At 35.4% G+C, this 23,143-nt stretch overlaps 1 protein-coding gene across 1 annotated transcript in view; it reads left to right on the top strand.

Annotated features, from left to right (window-relative positions):
* The window catches only part of LOC110022252 (vesicle-associated protein 4-2-like), a 42,239-nt gene that overhangs the window by 15,586 nt on the left and 3,510 nt on the right, over positions 1-23,143 (top strand). The window contains exon 3 of the mRNA XM_020721096.1: positions 17,340-17,421. Within this exon, the coding sequence (XP_020576755.1) occupies positions 17,340-17,421 (82 nt within the window). The remainder of the gene's footprint in view (positions 1-17,339; positions 17,422-23,143) is intronic.

Genomic DNA, 23,143 nt, shown 5'->3' with positions numbered 1-23,143 from the left:
ATAAAGAAAATGAATGATCAATGAATGATCAATGGTGTGGAATGGCGTGGAAGAATGTAAAGTGGCAAGGAAGAGCGCGAAGAGGTGCGAAGGGGGCCTATCTGATCAATTTCGACTCTAAATAGAGCCTATGGTCGGTTCTCCAATAGGTGCATCCAAAAACTCTTAAAAAAATGGGCGAATTTTTTAGAAACGGGTCCGCCCCCGACACTGGCGCTGTCGGCGCCAGTGACCATCTAATTAAATCCGTCTTCTCTGTCAAACGGCGCCGTCGGCGCTGAACAATTTTTTAAAATCTTCATTTTGACTCCAAATTTCATTTTTTTGCTTTCTTTTTGCTCCAAGTCCTAAAAATTAACAACCTCCAATAAAACATAAAAAATACCTTTTATTAAAGTGCAATATCACAAAAAATGAGTATAAAATATGAGTCTAAAGATGCACATATTTTTGGTGTATCAAAATCCCCAAAACTTAAATGTTACTTGTCCTCAAGTAACTCTTTTACATGACAAATATTTTAACTTTTAGATTTCCATATTTTAGTCTATTAAATACAATAGCATAACTTAAGAAAAATGTAAAATAACTCCCTTTAATACTAAAGGTATAAGAATATCTAGCAGTAAAGTCTAAGATTTCTGATTCTCTATGCTTTTTAAGGAAAATTACAAATTATTCATATAAAATTCACTTAGAATATCCATTTGAAAAAAAAAAATTCATGAAACTTTACTAGTAAATATGCTAATACTGAAATACAAGTTTAGAAAATGTAGCCATGCCTCATTCTTTAAGTTGATTCAAATGAAATCAATTTTAATTATGCATCTTCTCAAGCTTCTCCTCACATCTTTTTTTTTTCTTTTCTTTTTCTTTTATTTTCTTTTCAGGATCATTTTCAATATTTTTTCTCTTCTTTCTTTTTTTTTATATGAATATTACTATATCTGGATAATCTTTAATGATTTTGAACTTCACTATTCTCTTCTTAAAGTTAAAAACTTCTTACATTCTTTCACTTATAAATTTATATTAGCCTTAAAGATTTTTCATAAAGTTTTATTCTTTTTTTCTTACATAAATTTTTAAGGTTTTTAATATTTAAAAAATACAAATTCCTTTACTTAAAATAGAAAAACGTAACCTTATTCTATCATACCAAATATCTTAATCTTTAAAATTAACCTTTATTTTTGAAAATTTTTACTTAAGTTTATTATATATATTTAGAAACACAAATATAGTCATCTAAAGTTACCCTCTAGTACCAAATGTCATGTTAAATTTTAAAATATAGCTAATTGAGGACAAATAAAATTAAGTGTCTTTTCTTTAAAAATGAATTTTTCTTCCCTCCAAACTTACATTTTTAAAAGATTTTGCATAAATAATTGAAAAATAAATGGTGAAAGAAAACAATTAAGACATAAAGAAAAGACGTATCTGCTAAAGGTTATGATTTGAAACTTAACTCTGAATTATTGCAGGTGCTAATATGAAAAACTACAAGACTTAAAACATTAAATAACACATAATACATATAAAAATTTGCTGAGAAAGAGTTAACTACAAATACATCCAACAAAGTAATAAAAACTAGCAACATTACTAAAATGATTCCCAATGTAAAAACAGTTTCACAAATCTATTGTTTACAACACGACATAACATTTAAAATAAAGTGTCACAATCTACAACCAAACTGTCTCAACAATAAAGTACAACCAAACATAAACTAAACAAAAATCTCACTAAAGCATCACCAATCATCATCATTATCATCATCTTCTTCTTCCACATCTAAATTCTACTGTTGATATGGGGTAAAAACAGAGTGAGTAGGAAACTGAACTGAGTGATCACTCCTCATGTATCTGACCATTGCATCATCATAAGTAGCATCATAATCGAATTTCTGTCTTGTCAAATCATCATTGTGTGCATTTCTAGCCTCCATATTTTCCATTCTACTATCTATTCTCAAGATATCTCCTTGTTGGATCATCATTTGTTCCATAAGTTCTTGGATAGTAGGGGTGCTAGAAGTAGTACTTGACGTAGAAGGAATACCCTGGCCTTATTTCCCGATCTCCATCCAACATGAGATTTATAATTTTTTATATTGACATACCTAATAGGTTTTAGAGGTTCAATTCTCTTCTCATCCACTCTAAAATCAACTCCTGTCTGTTCATATAGTGTGAAGATCAGGGCAGGGTGTGCTAAACCACCAATAGTCTCTCCAAAAGCAATAGATCGGGTGTTTCTATAAATGACAAAGTCAACATCTATCATTCTCATCTGCTGGATATAGAAGTTCAAGATGACTCTATCCTTTGTAACCTCACTATGATGATTTGTTGATATCATTCTTCCAGAAATGAAGTTGTGTCAGACCTTAGATACTACATTTAACATAGAAAGAGGAAAGTTTACCTTAACTCCATTCTTCACTTTCCAAGCTCCTCTTCCATCAGTAAGAAAAGAAATAACTTCATCCAAGGTCTCATTCGTAGCAGAAAATGATTTGTACTGGCAGCTATACACATCTTCTAATTGATAAAATTTATTAATTTTTCTTGGAATAAACTCTGTCATTTTCTCACAAACAAACATAGTCTTCAGAAGTCTCCTTAAAATTGGCATAGAACTCCATCACTACACTAATGATAGCCTCGACACTAAAGTAACAAAAATTCTCCTACTGCCGAGCATTGATTATTCTTTCAACTACTCCACCCGGATTTTTAAATCCTCGATCCGAAATTACTTTTTTAGTTGTAAGTAGACTATTGAAACAAATGTTGGCCTTATAATTGACAAACTTTTGATCATCAAAATCCACATTTCTCTTTCCTTTGCTAATTCTTGGTGTCTTGGTAAATCTAAAAAAAATTGATAAAATCCAAATAAATTTCCAAAATTTTCGAAAATCACAATTTGGAACGTTTTAAACTTAAATCTATTAAGTAAGAGTTCTTCACCAAAGGATTTTCTCAAAATATTCCAAAAAAATTCAAAATTTCGGATATCGGCAATGTAAGATAAATCTTTGGTGAAAATAAAAAATTTTGAGTTCAAATTGTAGCTCTTACCTAGAAAAGATGAAATCCGAACTTCGTTTGCCTTAAAATCCCTTAAATCCGAGCAATAGCAAGCCTTAGGTGCAAAAACCGGATGTTGAAGGTGACTTAAAGGGCAAAAATGACGTTTTATTGTACAAATCACGAATTTTTAAGGGTGTTTGGGTATTTTTCGGGTCGAGGGCGCTGTCGGCCAGTAGCCAAAAATTGATTTTTCTATTTTCACAAATTTCATTTTTCTTTCAATTTACTTCAAAGTTCATTTAGTCTTTTTGAACACTAATTTTCATCTTAAATAATTCACAAACAATTCCAAGCTAACTTTTATATATGAAAATACACTTTTTACAAATACATTTTTCTAATTACACTTTCACATTTTTAAAACAAGTTAAATTATAATTCATCGTCAAAATAAAACCACAACACTATAACGCTGACACAAAACTATACACACAATTAAAGTCAATAGAGTTCTAAGGCAATGTAAAGTAAATCAAATCCACACAATTACATCCACACAATTACATTAAAAGACATTAAAAGCATAAGTATTTTAAAATAGTAGAGTCCAACTTCTTCAATTATTCTGCCTCATCTTCAACACTTTCTCCTCCTCTAATCTCTCCTATAGATTGGTAATGGACATACAAATTGTAGAAGGGTCGGTACGAGAATTGATTAGTCGAACGTTCATCGATCAATCTATTTTTCTTGAATATCTGCACCAATTCTGCTTCAATTGTTCCAAAAACATGATCAAAGTTTCTTTCATCCTCCAATCTAGGTGATCAAAAAGGTAGTTAAGATTTTCTATTGCATTCGTAATATTTTGAAGTTCTCTTTCTATTTTCTTCATTTTTTTCTCCAAAGCTATTGAACTTTCAACTGTTTGTGGCATCAATGGTGTTGAAGCATGTGATGAATGATCTAAAAGATATCCAATGCTTCATTTTCCATTTCCAATATAATTATCATCAGTAGGAATCATGAGCTCCCAAGACAATAAAACTTTCTCCCAACTTTCATATGAACCTTGAGATTGATTGCAAAGTAGAAAAATTGTTGAAGGATGCCCCATTCCATATATTGGTCCATTCATAATAATACCCATAACAGATTTGAAAATAATCGATCCCACATCAGTGAGTTTTTCAATTTGAATGCAATAGTTTAAAATGACACTTTATCTTGTAACTCTACTAATCTTTATGGTAGAGAGTAATTTTGCAGATATGAAGAAATGCCATTATTTTGATATTGGATTAAACAGTGAATCAGAGAAACTAACGTATCCCTCATCTCTGATTTCTCAATTATCATTTTCATCCGTCTGAAAATTATATATATCTTGTATCATATTTCTCGTTGGGATAAAATTTGTATAATGACAGATTGGAACTTCTTCTATCATATACAAATCATTAATTCGCGCCAGAGTAAATAGTACAGCCTTACCTTAAACGAAGACGACTCTTTGGGTAATTTCATGTAAGTTAGCATAGAATTCCTTTACCACTGGTACAACAACTGCAGCGGTAGTGTAGCACAGAACTTCCCAACGCCTCCGTACAATGATTTTCTCAATCTGTGAAATTGGATTACTCAATCCATGATTGACAAAGCATCTTTCCTTGATAAGTCTCTTTTTTGGAATGACTTTATTGTATAATCTCTGTGCGTCAAAACTGATAAACTTACTTCTATTAAAAACTCCATACCTTGAAGTATTTCTGAAATTGGAAGCTATGAAATTCGAAATTAGGAAGTTTCTTGACGTCCAAGGTAGCTTTTAGGCCTTTAAAAACATCTTGCGGCGGTTATTTAGGAGCGAAATCCCGCCAAAGTCCGCCGAATTCATTATGCACGCTCAAAACTGCTTGGGACGCCGTCGGCGCTCCTAATGGCGTTGTCGGCGCCAAGGTCCATTAGGCGGGCGCCAGAGGCCAAAATCGCATTTTTTAATTTTTTTGTTCAATTCAATTCTAAATTTTTCTCCAATACCAATATTTGTCTTAATTTATGATATGTAAAATTGTGTAGGACTTAAAAATATTATTATTTCCTAATATATAAATACACTTATTAAACAAAATAATAATATATAGATATGTATAGATTTATATATTAGTTGCCTCGCATAAAGCGCTTGGTTTAATGTCGTTTTGGTTTAACGTCATCAGCCCGACATACCATTTGTTTAGTTGGGTTGACTTAACATTAAAACTTCTTTAAATTGAGGTATTTGCCCTTCATAATAATGTTTCAAACGATGCCTATTAACTTTAAATATCTTTCCAGTGTTAGGATCTTTAATAACAATAGTTTCATAATGATAAACTTTAATCACTTTAAATGATCATAACCATCTGGATTTTAGTTTTCCTGGAAAGAATCTCACTCTTGTATTATATAGTAGAACTTCTTGCTCAGGTTCAAATTTCTTCTTAGCAATCTTTCGATCATGCCATATTTTCAATCTCTTTATAGTTTTTTGCATATCATATGCTTCATTTCTAATCTCCTCAAGTTCATTGAGTTGCAAAACATTTTCTCACCAGCATCTTTTAAATCAAAATTAATTTTTTTAATAGCCCAAAATGTTTTATGCTTCAATTCTACTGGTAAGTGACATGTTTTTCCAAAAATAAGTCTATATGGGGACATTTCTATAGGAGTCTTATAAGTAGTTCTGTATGCCCATAATGCAGTACCTAATCTAACAAGACTAATACAATTTATAAGGATTTACAGTTTTTTCTAAAATTCGTTTTATTTTCACGATTTGATATTTCTGCTAGACCGCTGGTCTGAGGATGATAAACAATAGAAAATTTATGTATAATGGTCTTATAAGTAGTTCTGTATGCCCATAATGCAGTACCTAATCTAACAAGACTGATTTACAGCTTTTCTAAATTTTGTTTTATTTCACGATTTGATATTTCTACTAGACCGCAGGTCTAAGGATGATAAATAGTAGAGAATCTATGCATAATATCATATTTTTTTTTATCAAATTCTCGATTTTCTTAATTCTAAAATGAGATCCTCCATCGGTAATAATTACTCTGGGCATTTCATATCTTATAAAAATATTTTTATTTAAAAGTTTAGAAACACTCCGAGCATCACATTTAGGTATAACAACAACTTCAATCTATTTGAACATATAATCAACAACAAGTAACATATATAAATTTCCAAATGAAGACATAAATGGTCCCATAAAATCTAATCCTTACACATCAAAAATTTCAACTTCCAATTTGTAATTTAGAAACATTTCATTTCTTTTAGAAATATTTCCTACTCGTTGACATCAATCACATATTTTAATATATTCATTAACATCTCTAAAAAGAGTAGACCAATAAAATCCAGCTTACAAAATTATAGGTGCAGTGATTAACAACTTTATTGTGCCTTTGCCCTACAATTACTTCAATAGCTTAATCACTAGCATCGCACATTATTTCAAATGGTTTCTCCTAATCAGGTGAGAGTATTATAGGTGCAGTGATTAATTTTTCTTTCAGTAATTCAAATGCTTTTATGCATTTCTCATTAAAATCATTATGTTATTGAAATATGTCCTTGTTGCTCCTTGCAATCTTGTTCTAGCGTCAAGGTTGATGAGGTGGTCAAAGCATAACCAGAGTAGTTCCCAGTGTATGTAGCTGGCGTCCTTGACTTGTCCTGAATTACAAGGGCGGTCATTTCTGAACCTCTGCCATCGTTCTTCGAATGCGACCTTGTCTGTTTTGATTCTCCACTGAAAATCAGCTCCTGATGCAATTTCCGAATATAACTCCTTTCCTTTATTGCGTCTTCCAGAATCCATTCTTTCGCTGAAAATATAGAGTTGATTCTAATATCTCCTGCAACAAGAATAAAGATTAGCCTGGATAATGAATCGGCGAGAATGTTATTTTTCCCGTCGATGTGCTCGAAATGGACAGTGATCCAAAGCCGTTGATAAAGTCGGTGAATGATAGCTATCGCACCCTTGATGACTTATTTTGGGCTGATTTATGGTAAAAGGAGATGATGGCTTGACAATCGGTCCTCAAAGTAATTTCCGATTTGTCCAAGTAATGGATTTTTAAGGAATTCAAAGTTTCCATACATGCAAAGTTTTCTGCATCTATGGTAGATTTAATAATTGGGAATTTTCCGCTGGCGTAGGCACAAACTCTTTCTGATGATTTTGAATCATTTTTCAAGTTCTATTTGCAGACGCCACCCCACCCTTCCATGCATCCATCAGTCTCCAGAATGATATATGCGTGTGGCGGTGGGATTTCTAGATTTGGGAGTTTCTGGACAAGTTTGATTTTCTGGACCAATGCCCAGTCATGTTCTTTCATTCTTTTATCTCCATGGGGAGATGTCTTCTGATACAATGAACCTAGTAAAATTTCCAAATTTGGTATATAACCTCGTGCATAGTTTAGAATCCCAAGCCATGATCTTAAGTCCTGTTTTTCCTTTAATCTTTCGTTAGGAAATTCAGCGATCTTTCTGATGATATGCTGCTGTAGTTTTATCTTGCGTTGTTTTATTACTGCACTAAGAAACTCTATTTATGTTACTGCAATCTTCATTTTGGTAGGCAAGAGCACCAATCCTTCCTTTTCTACAATCCCGAGGAATTTTTCCAAATGTGTCCTATGTTCCTCTTCATTTCTGCTGAAAATTATTATATCGTCGATGTAGACTGCAAGAAAGTCCATGCAGCTTTTGAAACAATTATCCATTTTTCGTTGAAATATCGTTGGAGCGTTTTTCAATCCAAATGACATTACGAGCCATTCATACAGCCCAGTCGACACTGTAAAAGCAGTCCACTAGACTAAATCCGGATGTATTGCTTCTTGGTGGAATCCGCTCTTTAAATCAAACTTGGAGTAGACATTACTATTTCCAATCTTTTTAATCAGCATATTGATTCCTGGGAGGGAGTATTGATCCTTATGCGTATTGTCGTTTAGAGATCGGTAATTGAAAACCATTCTCTCCTTTCCTCTGATTTCTTTCTTTGTCTTTGGGTCAATGGTGACCCCTGAATTATGATTGTCGTAGTTCTGTGTCGACTTGTACTTGGGCAGATGACCTTCAAGTTGAGAAGTGCGTTAACATGGTCCTCGAATTGTGACTGCATAGCAGGAGTCACATACTTTAGTGGTTTATCTTGTATGGTGACATCCAGATTGATTATGTCAATTTTGCATACGACTTTATTTTTTGATCAGTGCTGTAATGGGTTTTCATCGATATACCCGCTACTCCTTAATCTGCTCAGTAGTGGCGGAAATCTTCGTGTAAACATATTTTCTGCGAAGGACCACCCGTATTTTGGTGGTTGTAACTCCATGAAGAACCCGTAATCCATATCGAGTTCTTGAATTTGCTTTGCCTCGACTTCCACCTCGAGAGTTGTTGGAACATGGGTAATTTCCTTGTAGAAGGTCACCGTATTCGCTTCTACACTCATGCCACCATGTAGGCTTCTGATGAAGTTGCATCCGATTAGTATTTGGATGCCATCTACGACGTCTATCTCAATGCAGAATATTAAGGGAATTCTAAAGCTATGTTCTCCTATATACATCTTTCCTTCTTTTAACTTCTTTCCTGACTCAGTAGTGGAGTTAACTCCACTAAACTTCACCTGATAATTTAACTCCTCAATAACAGCTTTTGGGATGTTGCCGATGTTGGCGCAACATGTTGTGGCTCCGGTGTCAATAATTGCGCTTAACTTGAATCGTTCAACTCCGGCAATTTCAAATGTTACTGTAACATTGTATAACCTATTTAACATTTTCCTTGGTCTCCTTTGTGCTTGTTCCTTTACAAGTTCGCACATCATCTTTGATCCATTGCCTTCCTCAGTGATGAACTGATTTAAGTATTCTTCTTCAATGACAGCTTTTCCTTTGTCATATATTGCCAACTCTTGGAGGTTATTGCTGAGGCGAACCTCTATATCGGCTTGTATCTTCTCTTTTAATCTTCTATTTTCTTCAACGAGATGATCCACGTACTTAATCAACTCCTGTATCAAGGAATCTTTTGATTGGAATTGTAATAGAGTCAATTCCTTCTTGATTTCTATGGCCAGGTAGAATTTTGCACATAGTGGGCACGCCGTCATTTTGCATAAGACGCAATGAATTCGCATACTTATGTTTGTGATGATAGAACAATATGTGCATATGAAATGGTGTTCAATAATGAGTTTATTAAATTCTCACCGATGGTCACATTTCTCTTGATCTTCAGGGATCTTCACTTTATACCTCCCTCCTAGGTCTTTCTTCTTTAGCATATATCCAGTCTCCTCAACTGGACAATTCTCCAATGCTGACCGTATATGTAATACGGTATTAACGTCTCCTTCGCCTTCTGATATAGAACATATTGCATCTGAAGGATCATCATCAAATCTCACGGACAACACATCATAGCCTTCTGGCAATTCTAGATTGTTTACTATGGCCGCGCGAGCCATATTGCCAGTCTTGCTTTTGCATTCTCTGACAAAATGTCCTTCTTCCCCACAGATGTAGCATCTGCATTTTGTGGACTTTGCCTTATTCTTATTCTTTACCACACGGACATGAGAGTCGTGTGAATTGCCTCTATAACTCTTAGCCTTCCTTAGGCCGTATCGTTTATGGTTGTTATAATACTCTGGAATAGATATTTTCTTGCAGATTGACAGGTCTTTGATCCCTTTTTGGATGGCAGCTCGTTTGCACAAATTAGATAGGTATAGATATGTAAATCGTATTCTGGGCATAACTCCAATTGTATTTCCGGGATGCTTTTTCTTGAATGTTTTTTCGATTTCATCTCCAATGACAGGGGGCATCTTCTTGAAGAACTTCTCTGATAGTTCGCTATCAATGTACATACATCCTGATTTTGCAGTAAGAGTCTTGTAATCATTCATATACTCAAACATATTTTTGATCTCGAGGCACACCAATCTTTCAAGATCAAGATATGCTCTATTCTGTTCGTCAGTTGATCCTTGGTAGGGGTCTTCCAACAGGATGACTCGGCGTATTTGAGACAAGATATTCTGTGGGTGATCCGCCATTTCAATGAGCGCTTCATACTCCTGCTCATAGGGCATTCTCTATTGAATCCATATTTTCTTCTCAGTTTCTCCAAGAAGATTTTCAATATACAGGACCTTGGCCTTGTTGTCAGCAAATTGTTTTTCATTGACTAAATTTAATGTAATTGATTCCCATCTGGATATAACATCATCATATAAAGAGAAATTATCTGGTAGCACCAATAGGACTCCTTGTGTGATTCTAGCTGATGAGAGGTTCCACATATTTTGCTGATAAGTTCTTTTGAAATTAGATGCCTTAGCTCTGTTGTTGTTGTAGGAGGATGAAATTGATGACTCATATTGCTTTCCCGACGTGGCTGGCGGGTACATAACTGGATCCATTACTGGTTCATTTGGCAGGAGATAAGGGGAGGATGATATGGATGCGTAGGCTTTATCAGCCTTGTCAGCCATTTTTCTTAGCCTGGGGTATTCGAGGTCAGCAAGTTGACTCGATATTTGGGTAGGCTATTTCTGGTTCTGGTAGTTTTTGTGGAGTTTCGGTAATTGGCTTTGGTTTGGGTGGAGGGTAATCAAGCATTGTATAATACTTTTCTTGCTCGAACATTGCAAGGGATGGAGTAGGATAATCTTCTAGAGGAATATATCCTCTCAAGTTAGGGTGTTTATAACCAGACTCAATTGTAACATTTCCTTTATAGTCTTCGTTGCCATCATCAACGGAGCTATTATCAGATTCTGCATTTAAAATAACATTGTCCTCAGCATTATCCTTATCTTCACCAAGGCTGTCATTCCCACCAACTTTCGCCAATGACTCAGTGTCATTGTTGTATTTATTAAAATATAAGAATAGTGAGAACGGGTCATCCTCATCTTCATCTTCCTCGGAAGGAGAATCATCAAAAATTGGCCCGTCGGAGTAGGCCATGAACATTGTTTGCTCTGGGTCGAGATCTTCCGGAGGAATTGGTGGAGCAATGTGTGAATATTCAGAGAATGATAGACGTATAGTGTCATCTATACTTTGTCGCATCGAGAGGGATCTGGGAATTTGAATTCCTTGATTTTCCGCGGGCCTCAAATGCCAGTCAAGGCCTTTAAGCTGATCAATTGTATGCTTTGTACCTGGTAAAGCTAGCACTCCATTGGATGCTAAATAATAAGCTATTCCGGCGACATTGTACCGGAATCTTGCATAGCTTGTGTTTGTAAGCCTTGATACTAAGGCTCTTGTGACCAGGATGTTAGATTCTCCTGCCTGCCAGTGCTGATACCCATGCGTGAGTATCGCAAGCTCTACATGATTGTAAAAATCATGAATGGACATCATGATATTAGGCGCAATGTACACAAGTTGGGTTCCACATGAGAGGTCAACCTCCATGGTTCTGATGATTGATACATCAGATATCCATCGCGTATCTCTTAGGACTAGTAGTGTCGTTGTACCTGCATCTCTTCTATGTAAGGCATGCAGCGTTGAATTCCTTCTTGAATTAGCCTTTGGTAAGACTGTTTTCGAATGAAATGAAGGTTTACTTGAGCATTATCGGTAGCCAACACTCTTTCTTCAGAATAGTGTTGGTATACTCTACGTTGGGATGCCGCTAAACTATCTTGATACAAGGTTTCTGCAGGAACTAGATTGGCGCGTTTATGCTGCGAGATCTGCAATTGTTGGTCTGGATTTAGACGGCTCTCAAGTGTTTTTAGATGAGACCGTTTTAGATGAGACCGCCTTTTGACCGCCTTTTGGGTAGTCTCCTTTGTATTTCATAAGCAACACGGGATCACATACGATAATCATGTATTTGATCATCTAGATTTGATATGGGGTTAGAGGAGGTAAAATTGTGGTTTAGGACTGGTGTAAGCGTAACAGTTTGAGTTGTGGATGAGGAGGCCATACTATTGACTCTTTTTAGATTTTTTAGAAATAAAAATGGATTTGGGATCTTTGTAGGCAAAGAGTTTACCTTTTGGCTTGGATATCCTAGGAGTTCTAGGAATTTCTGTAAGAGAAAGGCCTTCAATTTGTTTTTGCAAGGTTTCGATGGACGAATCAACTGTTTAGTTACTATTATGAACGTTTTGCAAGATTTTAACTTGATCTTCAAGACTAATTATTCTATCAGACACTTTTAGAACCAGTTGAATCAGGGTGTTGGTTTGTTTAACTAAAGCACTAAGAGCAGAACTTGTATTTTGACGTGCTTCAGCTGGATTAACAAAACCTAAAGCAGGTGGTTCAAGGGAGTTAGTTGCAGTAAGTGCAGCTTTGTAATCAGATGATGCAGAAGATTGAACCCAATCGTTCATAAAAACAGGAGAAAGAGACAAGCGTTAAAGTGAAAGTACCTCAGGTTTACCCTTTCAAAGTTTTACAACTTAGTTATATATAATCAAAATTCTCTTTTCAGCTTCTTAATTGGTTTTAGCTCATGAGATCCGCCTGCCCTTAGTCCTATAACTCTTATTCCTGAAATTATGATTTCTTATAGCAGATATCTAGATCAAATTATTAAAATAAGATCAGAAACGAAACATGATCAGGTTCCTGAATGCTACCCTATTAATTCCTTTTCACCCCTACAATTCCACAGTGCTCATTCCAGAGTCTCGTCGTGGCACTCAGAGTTACTGACTGAATTAATAGAACACAACGTCCTGATTAATATTCATTTGTAGATCTTAAATTAATAACTGACAGTGTTCGGCCTCAAAAATCATAAACCCAGAAATAAGTATGCATAAGCTGATAAGGACGTTAAGGAGTATTCATACCTTCTTAACTCAGGATGTCAAAATTTCATGAACAAAAACTAAGAAAGATCCTACACAGATTATATTGATTATTACAACTGTAGTTAAGAAACTTCTACTCGATTTTCCTGAGATACAAAAAAGATTTTAGCCTAACATGGCTCTGATACCAAATAGAAACAAATAAATGATCGCCGTCTTGGGGTCACTTAGAACTTTTGACGATAAAATATGAAATATAACAGAAAATATATAAGAAAATATTGCTTATAAACTTGCTTACAGAGAATACTGAAATCATTGTTCTAATGTTTGTAAACTTGCTTTCAAGAATATAAAATCACCAATATCAAAATATAATGTTTGTGTAAGAGTAAGATCATTGTTGGGCCTAAAGCTAATTGATAAAGCTATACATGAAATTAGGCTAATCAGGAATAGATTAAAAATAGTTTAGGATTGTCAGCAGAAGTATCATGACCTGAGATACATAACAGTAGATTTTGATATTGGTGATTTTATATTCTTGAAAGTTAGGTCTATGAAAAAATACAACCAAATTTAGTTATGGAAGCAAGTTGAGTCCCAAATACATGCCCATTTAAAATCATTAAGAATATTCATAAAGCCTTTTTATAGGCTAGCTCTACTAGCTGATATATCTGACATTACAACTTATTTCGTATATCAATGCTGAGAAAGTGGGATATTGGCTCAGATCAGAAGATCCAATTTAAAGTTATTGAGGTGCATAAAGAATTGACATATATTGAAGAGCTTAAAAAAATTTGGAATTTGATATTAAGAAATTGAAGTAGATAGATTTCATGTTCAAAGAAATGAAAGCACATATTAGCTAAAAAGTAACTTGAGAAAATGAACAAGAAATGAGACCGAGATTTCCATACGGGTCGACTGATTGTTAAAAAATATCGAAAATGAAATTTAATACTCAGAAAGATCTAACAAATAAGCTGAAAATTATTTAAAAAAACCCCTTTTTTTGCATGCCTTGATAATTATTGGAATTATTTGCTTAAAATTCTATATTTTATTTTGGTTAAATTGATATTTAGAACTATATAAAATTGAGTAATATATTAGATTTGATGGAATAGTTCATTAGATATTTTAATAACTTAATTAATCTAATAAATCATTCTTAACAGAAATAGAATATGGTAGCAATTCATTTATTGTAGCAGATCCACCTATATCAACATGTGGCGGCTTTGTGCTTTTGGATGGTTATGATTATCAGTTAAATGGGATTAAATATTTAAGTAATAACCAAGCTAATTCCTTATTATTCTTTTGTTAACAGAATCATTGTCAACAGAAATACAATATGGTAGTAATTCATTTATTGTAGCAGATCCTCCTATATCAACACGTGGCGGTTTGATGCTTTTGGATTGCTATGATTATCAGTTAAATGGGATTTAATTTATAAGTAATAACCAAACTAATTCCCAATTATTCTTTTGTTACCCCCTTTTTTTTTATGATCTCTCTGTTTCATGAAGAGAGGGACGAGCAAGCATTGGGTTGTTAAAACGAAAAAAAAAAAAAAAAAAAAAGAAGGAAAAAGAAAAAAACATAGATGAAAGAAGAAAGAAAGAGGTAGAGAAGGGAAGAAGGTTTCCAAAAAAAAAGGAGAGAAAAGCTAGATTTTGGGGTAAAAATTTAGTTTCTATTTATTTTTTCAACAATTCGATTTAATTGGAAAATTATAGGTTTAGAATGTTTTCTAAGGAAAAAAATGATAATCTTTTGATGACAAGTTTTTTAATATTGTCTTAATTCTGATAAAGTGTGTTCGGGTTAGGCGGATTGCCTTACAAGTTTGAATACGAGGAATTCAATTTGAGGTAAAATTATAATTATGATTACAAATGTGTAAATTTTAGTCAAATTTAATAATTTAATTAAGTTGGAGAAAACTGTGATTTAGGCGATTTATATGAGGAGCTCGAGGTGAGCCTTAATGAGAGTCTTATCGTGCGATTAAGCCATACTAAGTTCAGATTGTAATTACTAAAATAAAGAATAAGTTTAATATGATTTTAGTTTATTACTAATTATAAGTAAATTTATTTATTATGCATTTGCAAGTAAAATTTCTTACATATTATGCATACTTTGATTTAATTGATAGAGTACAATTCATTGTACCAATTACCTGCTATTTTTAGCTTTATAACATATTTATAGAGGTGAAATAGCTATCGCAAATATTGATTATTATTTGTCATATATTATTTTTTGTGCTTAGTATTAAAGTGATCGGCGCAGGTATTTCCATATGAAGAAACAAATGTATGTGAAAATGATTAGAATAGATAATGATCATTGAGAGAATACACCGATAACCTGTGCAGTGAATTATAATGGTCTGACGGGATGAGCCCTACATAAGAAAATAATTAAATTTTTGTTTCTCAATATTAAGATTGTAGCAGATCAATTGATCGAGAACTTATTGGTAAGTGCAATGTTGGAACGAACAATTATTGTCAATGGTTATTACGGTTGATGGGATGACCACCAATGAAATAAGTATGTGAGAGCCTATGCAAATATTTTTTAGTATTCCTAACATAGAAAGTTGAGAATAAGAATAAAAATAAAAGCTAAATATATATCATATATATGATATTGCAGAGTATAGTGAATGACATGATTACTTGTGGTAATTTTTTTTATTCTTAGCCACTGTTTCATACATTGCTTTTAATTATATTTTCAATAATTTTTTATTATTATTGCATGTTTATTTATTATTGTTGTTGTTACTCATGTTAGTCACCATACAACATACTCATTACTCGTTTCTTTCTTGTTTGAATCTTATTTAATATTGTTTTTCTCATCGAATGTGCAGCTTAACAAAATTTTTATTGTTGCTTTTTAGAGAAAGATAAAGAGCAAATGGACTTTTAGTCAGGTGACTCGACGTTTGTATATTTTTTGGATGTAAAATTTGGGTGATTATAAAAGATTTTTGGGATATGTATGATATCATATTTAAATATTTTTAGAAACTCTATTTTATTTGAGGATTGATTATGCATGCTTCCTTTAATATCAATTAATATTAGAAGAATTGAAATGTAAGAGTTTGCTTGTGATGATTAGTAAGATCAATTTTCTACTTGCTTGATTCTGATGAGCGCACGCCAAGATGAGTGTTAGTGAAAATTACATCTGATCGAGTTGTTCTTTTCTGTTACACTTTTAGTTGACATGAGAGAATTGATTGGGGTGTCACCTTATAATTGTAAGCAGAACACCTTTGTGTATATACAGTTTGCAGTTATTATACGAGAAGATGAATCACAATTTCTTTTACTTTATGTTTTTATTGATGTTCTAATTATCTGTTTAGCTGAATTAATTTTTCACTAACAAGGTAGCCAGAAAAAGCCTAGCGAGAATATCTTTGGAAATAACAAAATATCCATACACAATAAAATCATCTCGTTTAATAATCTTTAATGGATAATGCAGTTAATTCTTATAATTATTGAATGTAAAAAATTATTCATTAAGTTTGGCTTATATTTTAGGTTGTCGTAGGCTCATTAGTTGATTTGAAAAAAAGTGATCCGGTGGCTTGGAATCTTAAATTCTTAAAATTTTATCACTGACCAAAGTCTTGAAAGATTGAAAACTTCACATATACAAAATTGAATTTTATTCATGCCAAACATTATTTTAATATATCTCAGAATAATTTTATTTATAGACACCTGCATTAGGTAGGTAACATGGATAGGAAACATGAAATTGATTGGATATATCAGCAATAGCCAACTCCCATGCCCGATAAGCATCAATCTCAGATAAGAGTATTGGTTGATCAGAAACTATATTTGGGTAATAGCAAGTAGCTACACTCTTGGATGAGCTTCAGGAGTTGTAAAAGTTATAGTCCTGGAAATAGGATTGTATGCAATCTCGAATATCCTTCCGTGAGTGCATTTTTTTCAATCTTGGTAGAATAGGAATTCCAATAAGAATAAGCCGCTGGAGCTACATTCCCTAGTAAGAACATGAAGCCACATGGTGAGATTTGCATGAAAACATTAATTTCTTCTTCTGTTGTTTCTGCACGAAAGATAGAGGTAAATCTAAAGGACTTGGGCATGTTGTATAAAAAACGATCTTAATTTTTTAGAATCAAATAAAACTATTACACTCAATATACAATGGAGAAAAAGATTCATGTAGCCAACTCCACTTAGTGGGATAAAGGCCTGCTGTTGCTTCTGCAAAAAATAGTTGCTTTCTTTTATTTTTTTTTTTTGATTGCTAGTAGTTTGTTAATTGAACACATTTTTTACTATGTGGATTTGTTAAGTTTTTGACTTTTCTTTTTAATGAAATAGTTTCAAACAACTGCGCCAAAAAGTTGCTTCATGCGTCCTCCCGGAGCAATACTTTCGCCTGGCGAGAGTATTATAACAACAGGTATGTGCTTTTTATGTCCTTTCTTCTGTGGTTTATCATTATCACTATTGTCATTTTCATTATAGCGTTATCCCAATTATATTAGGCGGCATAATAATATTAGGTTTTGCATGTGTTTATTTCTATTCATGCCAAACTTTCTGCACAAAGTTGCAAAAAGCACATTTGATTGATTCGAGAGTGACGTGGATGTTGATCGTTAAAATTAAATTAAAAAAATTAAATTAATTAAATTTAAATAAAAAATAAAGAAAATTAAAATAAATTAAGTCTTATCTACTTCTGCCTCTACATTCCTCTTTGTTCATTGGAGCTCCTTATTAGAAACCTAGGTTTAACTCCTTCAGGAGGAATGACAAAAATCATATATGAAACTCCTCATTCTTCCCCATAATTCATACATCCTTCATCTCACAGGCGCACGCAATATTGCTTGCCGCTCTTTCTTCTTTTGACCAAAGCTCTTGCAATACAGGAGAAAGCAAAAGTGGGATTGCGACATACTGATGTCAGGCGACCAATCAGGTCATCCAACAAGCAACGAGCGATCAAACTGAACAAAGGTGGGTGATCGGTCCAAAGGTTGGCGACAGAGCCGACCGACATCGGGCTACCGATCGAGCCATCCAAGGAGGGATGGTCGATCAGACCGAACAATACTAGGCGGTCGGTCGAGCCGGCCAAAGTAGGTAGCCGAGCCGGTTGACATTGGGCGGCCGATCGAGCAATCTAATGAGGGACGGTTAACAAAGTCCGAACGATGTAGGCGGCCAGTCAAGCAGGACAATGGTGAACAAACAAAGAATGATGGCCGATAAAAAAAGACATGCAAAAAATTCATCATTTTTATGCTTATTTTTAATTAATGTCATGCGTATGGAAATAAAGATGATCACATGAAAATATGAGAATGAACTTGGGCGCATTTCGATGGCAATACGAACCGCTCCTAACGATCTCACATAGATCCTAGGGTTGGGATGAAGCGTGTAGCTACCGTTCGTTACGCAATGTAACGAAGGAACTATGTCTAATTATTTAGCAAAATATATGAAATGTTTTTTCATGAGATAAAACCTTCCAGAAATGTGGTTTCTTGTGTACATGGTCTTTGCGAGCTAGGGACTGAGAGGTCAAAGAAATCCCTCATTCTCTAGGTCCAAAAAGTGGCTTCAACCCCTTCATCAAGAGTGAAGCTGCCAAACAATCATGGGATTATCGTAATCTTGACTGAATGGGTTTATGATCTAGGGTTTAAGGAAATCTCATGTATTCGTAGGGGATCACAAAAGAATGCTCCCTAACCTAGCGGTTTCCTTCTAACACAAAAGCTAGACTCAAATCTCTAATATAAAGTTCTAAGTTGCTTGCCAAGGAAGAAGTAAACAAGGTTTTAGAGGAGTTATACTTTCATGACAGTTGGAGAAGGGTTTTCTTTGCCTGATCCAAGCTCCAACTTTGCAACAATCAAGATCTCCAAAGAAGGAAAAAGCTCTCCTTTTCCAAAGGAGGAGTGAAGCTTTCCTCCAAGAAGCTCCTCCATGGGCTCCCTCACACTCCCCTCAAGAAAGTAGTGGAGCAAATGTGGAGAGAAGAAGAAAGAAAATGGAGGAGAAGAAAGGAATGAGGAAAAAGACCTCCCCAGCTCCAAGCACTCTTCCTCCTAGTTCTCGGAAGCTCTCCCAAAAAAATCTCCCTTAGGTCTTAGCCTTCTCCCCAAGACAAAGCTCCCCTCTAGCTCTTCTCCCTGTCCAAGGAGAAGTCGCCGACTGCTCAGAGATCTCTCAAATATGGTAAAAGTGCCCCCTATTCCCTCTTGCTTTCTTCCAAAATTGGCATAAGAACCATGTAATAAGATGTGGCTTTTCCCCCACGTGTAATGCATGCAAGGTTCCCTCCCTTTAGAGCTAGCAGCAAGCCTTTCGTCACCAAACTGGGACGCCTAAGTGCCGCTCTCTCAGGTGCTGGGTACCTAAGCGTCCAAGACTGGCCACCTGAGCTCCCAACTCTCTGTAAATAGCATTGGAGCACCATTCTGGGTGCCTAGGCGCCCAAGACTTGGTGAATATGCACCCGATCAGCTCCCAAAACTTGTTTTTTCATCTTCATTGAGCCGGACTTAACGCATGTGATTCTTATTAATCCTCAGACAATCAGAGACTATTTGTGAATAAAGAATGGTCTTCAATCATCCCAATGAACATCTGAGATGTGTCATATCAAATGAAAATTGCCAGCCGAGACCAACTATAGGTGAAGTGGTCCAAATCCTAATTTTACACTTAGATGTTTGTTTTTATAGATTTTTAATCTATGAGAAATCATTTTTCACTAAAATGCGACCCCACAATTTAAAGATGAACATTTTGGAGGTTTTATATCAAAGATTTAAGTGCTGAAAGGTGTCCTTTGCTGGGGATGAAAAAGGTCTCCCCAGCTCCAAGTTCTCTGAAGCTCTCCCAAAAAAAATCTCCCTCAGGTCTCAGCCTTCTCCCCCAGACAAAGCTCCCTTCTAGCTCTTCTCTCTGTCCAAGGAGAAGTCGCCGACTGCTCAGAGATCTCCTCTCAAATATGGTAAAAGTGCCCCCTATTCCCTCTTGGTTTCTTCTAAAAATGGCATAAGAACCATGTAATAAGATGTGGCTTTTCCCCCACGTGTAATGCATGCAAGGTTCCCTCCCTTTAGAGCTGGCAGCAAGCTTTCCGTCACCAAATTGGGCTGGGCGACTAAGTGTCGCTCTCTCAGGTGCTGGGGGCCTAAGTGTCCAAGGCTGGCCACCTGAGCGCCCAACTCTCTGTAAATAGCATTGGAGCACCATCCTGGGCCCCTCGGTGCCCAAGACTGGGTGCATATGCACCCGATCGGCTCCCAAAACTTGGTTTTTCGTCTTCATTGAGTTGGACTTCACGCAGGTGGTTCTTATTAATCCTAAGACCATCAGAGACTATTTGTGAATAAAGAATGGTCTTCAAACATCCCAACGAACATCTAAGATGTGCCATATCAAATGAAAATTTCCAGCTGAGACCAACTATAGTTGGCGTGGTCTAAATCTTAATTTTACGCTCGAATGTTTGTTTTTACAAATTTTTAATCTATGAGAAACCATTTGTCACTAAAATGCGACCCCATAATTTAAAGATGAACGTTTTGGAGGGTTTATATCAAAGATTTAAGTGCTGAAGGGCGTCCTAGACCACCGTGCAGGTTCGTCAGTCCGAATCCTAATTCTTCCAAAACGTGCGTGGGAGGGTTCTATTATTGCCTTTGACGGCGGGAGGCTTCAAATGGATAGGGCATGGTCTTTAAACACTAAAATGTACAACATATGTGTCTTGTATCGAAATTATCGTCACCCAACAATGTACTCTCCTGGGTAAAGCTAATTCAATACCAATCTTAGTTTCATGCTCAAAACACATGCTGGGAGATCCTAATGGATGTCTTGGATTACGAGAAACTATGAACGAGTGAAATATAGTCCCGTATTCTCTAAGTGGACATCCCACACATGCGACATCAAAATTTGATGCCAATAGACGGATCAAATCGAATCGAATCTCGTTGTACATATGCGATTCAGATAATCCAGAAATCATTTATCAACGACATTTCAACTTATAGGTGCTTCTGTCTTTTGTGATCGAAAATTTTTCTGGGAGTAATGCTATCCAAAAAAGTAGGAAAATTTGAGAAGAAATTAGTGGAAGAGATGATTCAACTTAAATTTAGGATAATTGAAATGTTCGCCACCATAGAGGATAAGTTTTTTTCAAATGAAAAGTGAATGGAGGGTCGTCTCGAGAGGTTTTCTTGCACAAAGAATCGAATATTTGATTGATTCGAGAGCCTTGAGAAGATGATAAAGAAACTTATTGAGATGCAATCCAAGACCCTACCGATGGCTCAATTTGAAAACCCTAACGAATTGTTGACCGGAGAATCTGTGGCCAGATCAAAAGCGAAAGAGATCGAAGGTGAGGAACATGAAGAAAAAATCCACCATCATGAACTTCCCCTAGGACTCCGATGGAGGGTGGATTAGAGATTTATGATGGAGAGGGTTGGGCAAATACATAGAGGAGGGTTATGTAAGTGGTTGGGAGAGCACAAAAAAGGAAGGAGAGCAAACATAATGGGGTATGGGGGTATGACTATGTTCGAAGGAAAGAGTTTCATTATAGATACATGGAGGGAAACACCAGAGGGAGAAGAAATTGGGTCGGTGATGCTAGTGTTAGAAAGTTGAAGATGCCAATATTCGGGAGGGTAGACAAATGGTCAGATATATTGAGTAGAGAGATACTTCGCGGTGAATGGGCTAACTAGGGAGGAGAAGATCATGGCGCAGGATTCTGTTTGGAGGGGAAAACCCTTAGCATGGTTTAAGTTGAGGGAGACTAGATATTCGATCCGTTTGTGAGAATAATTTAAGGATTATTTGTTGGAACATTTTTTATCAATTCGAGAAGATCTATATGAGAAATTCTGTCTTGAATCAACAGGAGATTGCCATAAAATATTGGGAGAGATTTGAGTTGTTGTCGGGATGGCTGAGGGGGATTTCTGAAGTAGGATTGAAGGAGAATTTCATGAAGGGCATAAATTTTGACATACGGGCATCACCCGACTATTGAGACCGCAAAGCTTGAGTGAGATGCAGAGCTAGCCTAGATGGTGAAGGATAGGGGTGTAAACGAGCCGAACACGAGCGAGCCCTTGGCTCGTGTTTGGCTTGTTTATATTTCGAGCTAAGAAATTGTGTTCGTGTTTGACTCGTTACCAAAGTTTATTAATCACAAATTAATTTAAATGTGTTAAAAACATATACTAACTCACATAAAATCCCTCAATGGCTGGAGATGCAGTTTGCGTCTAAAGTCTAATGGTAGGGTGTTACATGTCAAGTTGACCAATCACAATACACTGGGATTAGTCAGGGTTAAAATTTATGGGGCGCACTTGCCATGTATAATAGGCTTTTTCACCATTTCTTTAATTATATATATACATTTAAAGGAATGACCTGAGGCTATTATACGAGCCCCGACCATCCCTAATGCGTTTAACAATTTGAGTACCACACCCTACACTCGGGAAGAATCGAACCCCAAACCAGAGGAGACTTATAGCGAACACGAGCTGTTCACGAATAACGAGCCGTTTTGACAACCCTAGTGAAGGGCAAAACTAGATGAAAAAGGCTAACAGGCGCACCAACACCACAGATGTAGCAGCGTACCGAGGTGCTATAATCATGATCATACTAAAAGCTCAAACAATGGAAGTCCAGAGGGAGGCTACACGGGGCAAGAATAACGGGCATGACAAGAATAACGGGCCATGACAAGGAGCGACACTCAAGCGCCTTACGAAGACAGAGATTCAGGAGAAGTTATCCAATGGGCAATTTAGTCTTTTATTATTATTATTATTATTGATATAAATAGGCTTATTATGTTTAGAGTTAGGTTTATCCATTTAATTTAGTCTTGTGTCTTAGGTTTAGGATTTGAGAGAGATTTCCTACCTCTCGAATTGTAGGAATTCAAAGATCGACTACCTCTGGAATTGATTTTGATGTCGATTTAGTTTTGTGTCTTTTGCATTAATGATATTGATTTTGATGTCGGATCGTATCAGTTTATCAAGTGATTTCAAACAGCGGAGCAATTTTTAAGTACAACAATGTTCTTCAGGGCAATATAGCTAAATTGGCAA

Source organism: Phalaenopsis equestris, unplaced genomic scaffold (genome assembly GCF_001263595.1).
Source record: "Phalaenopsis equestris unplaced genomic scaffold, ASM126359v1 Scaffold000179, whole genome shotgun sequence".
In the NCBI taxonomy this organism is placed as follows: domain Eukaryota; kingdom Viridiplantae; phylum Streptophyta; class Magnoliopsida; order Asparagales; family Orchidaceae; genus Phalaenopsis; species Phalaenopsis equestris.
The sequence above is the reverse complement of the archived record's forward strand: the minus strand, read 5'-3'. Positions and strand labels throughout refer to the sequence as shown.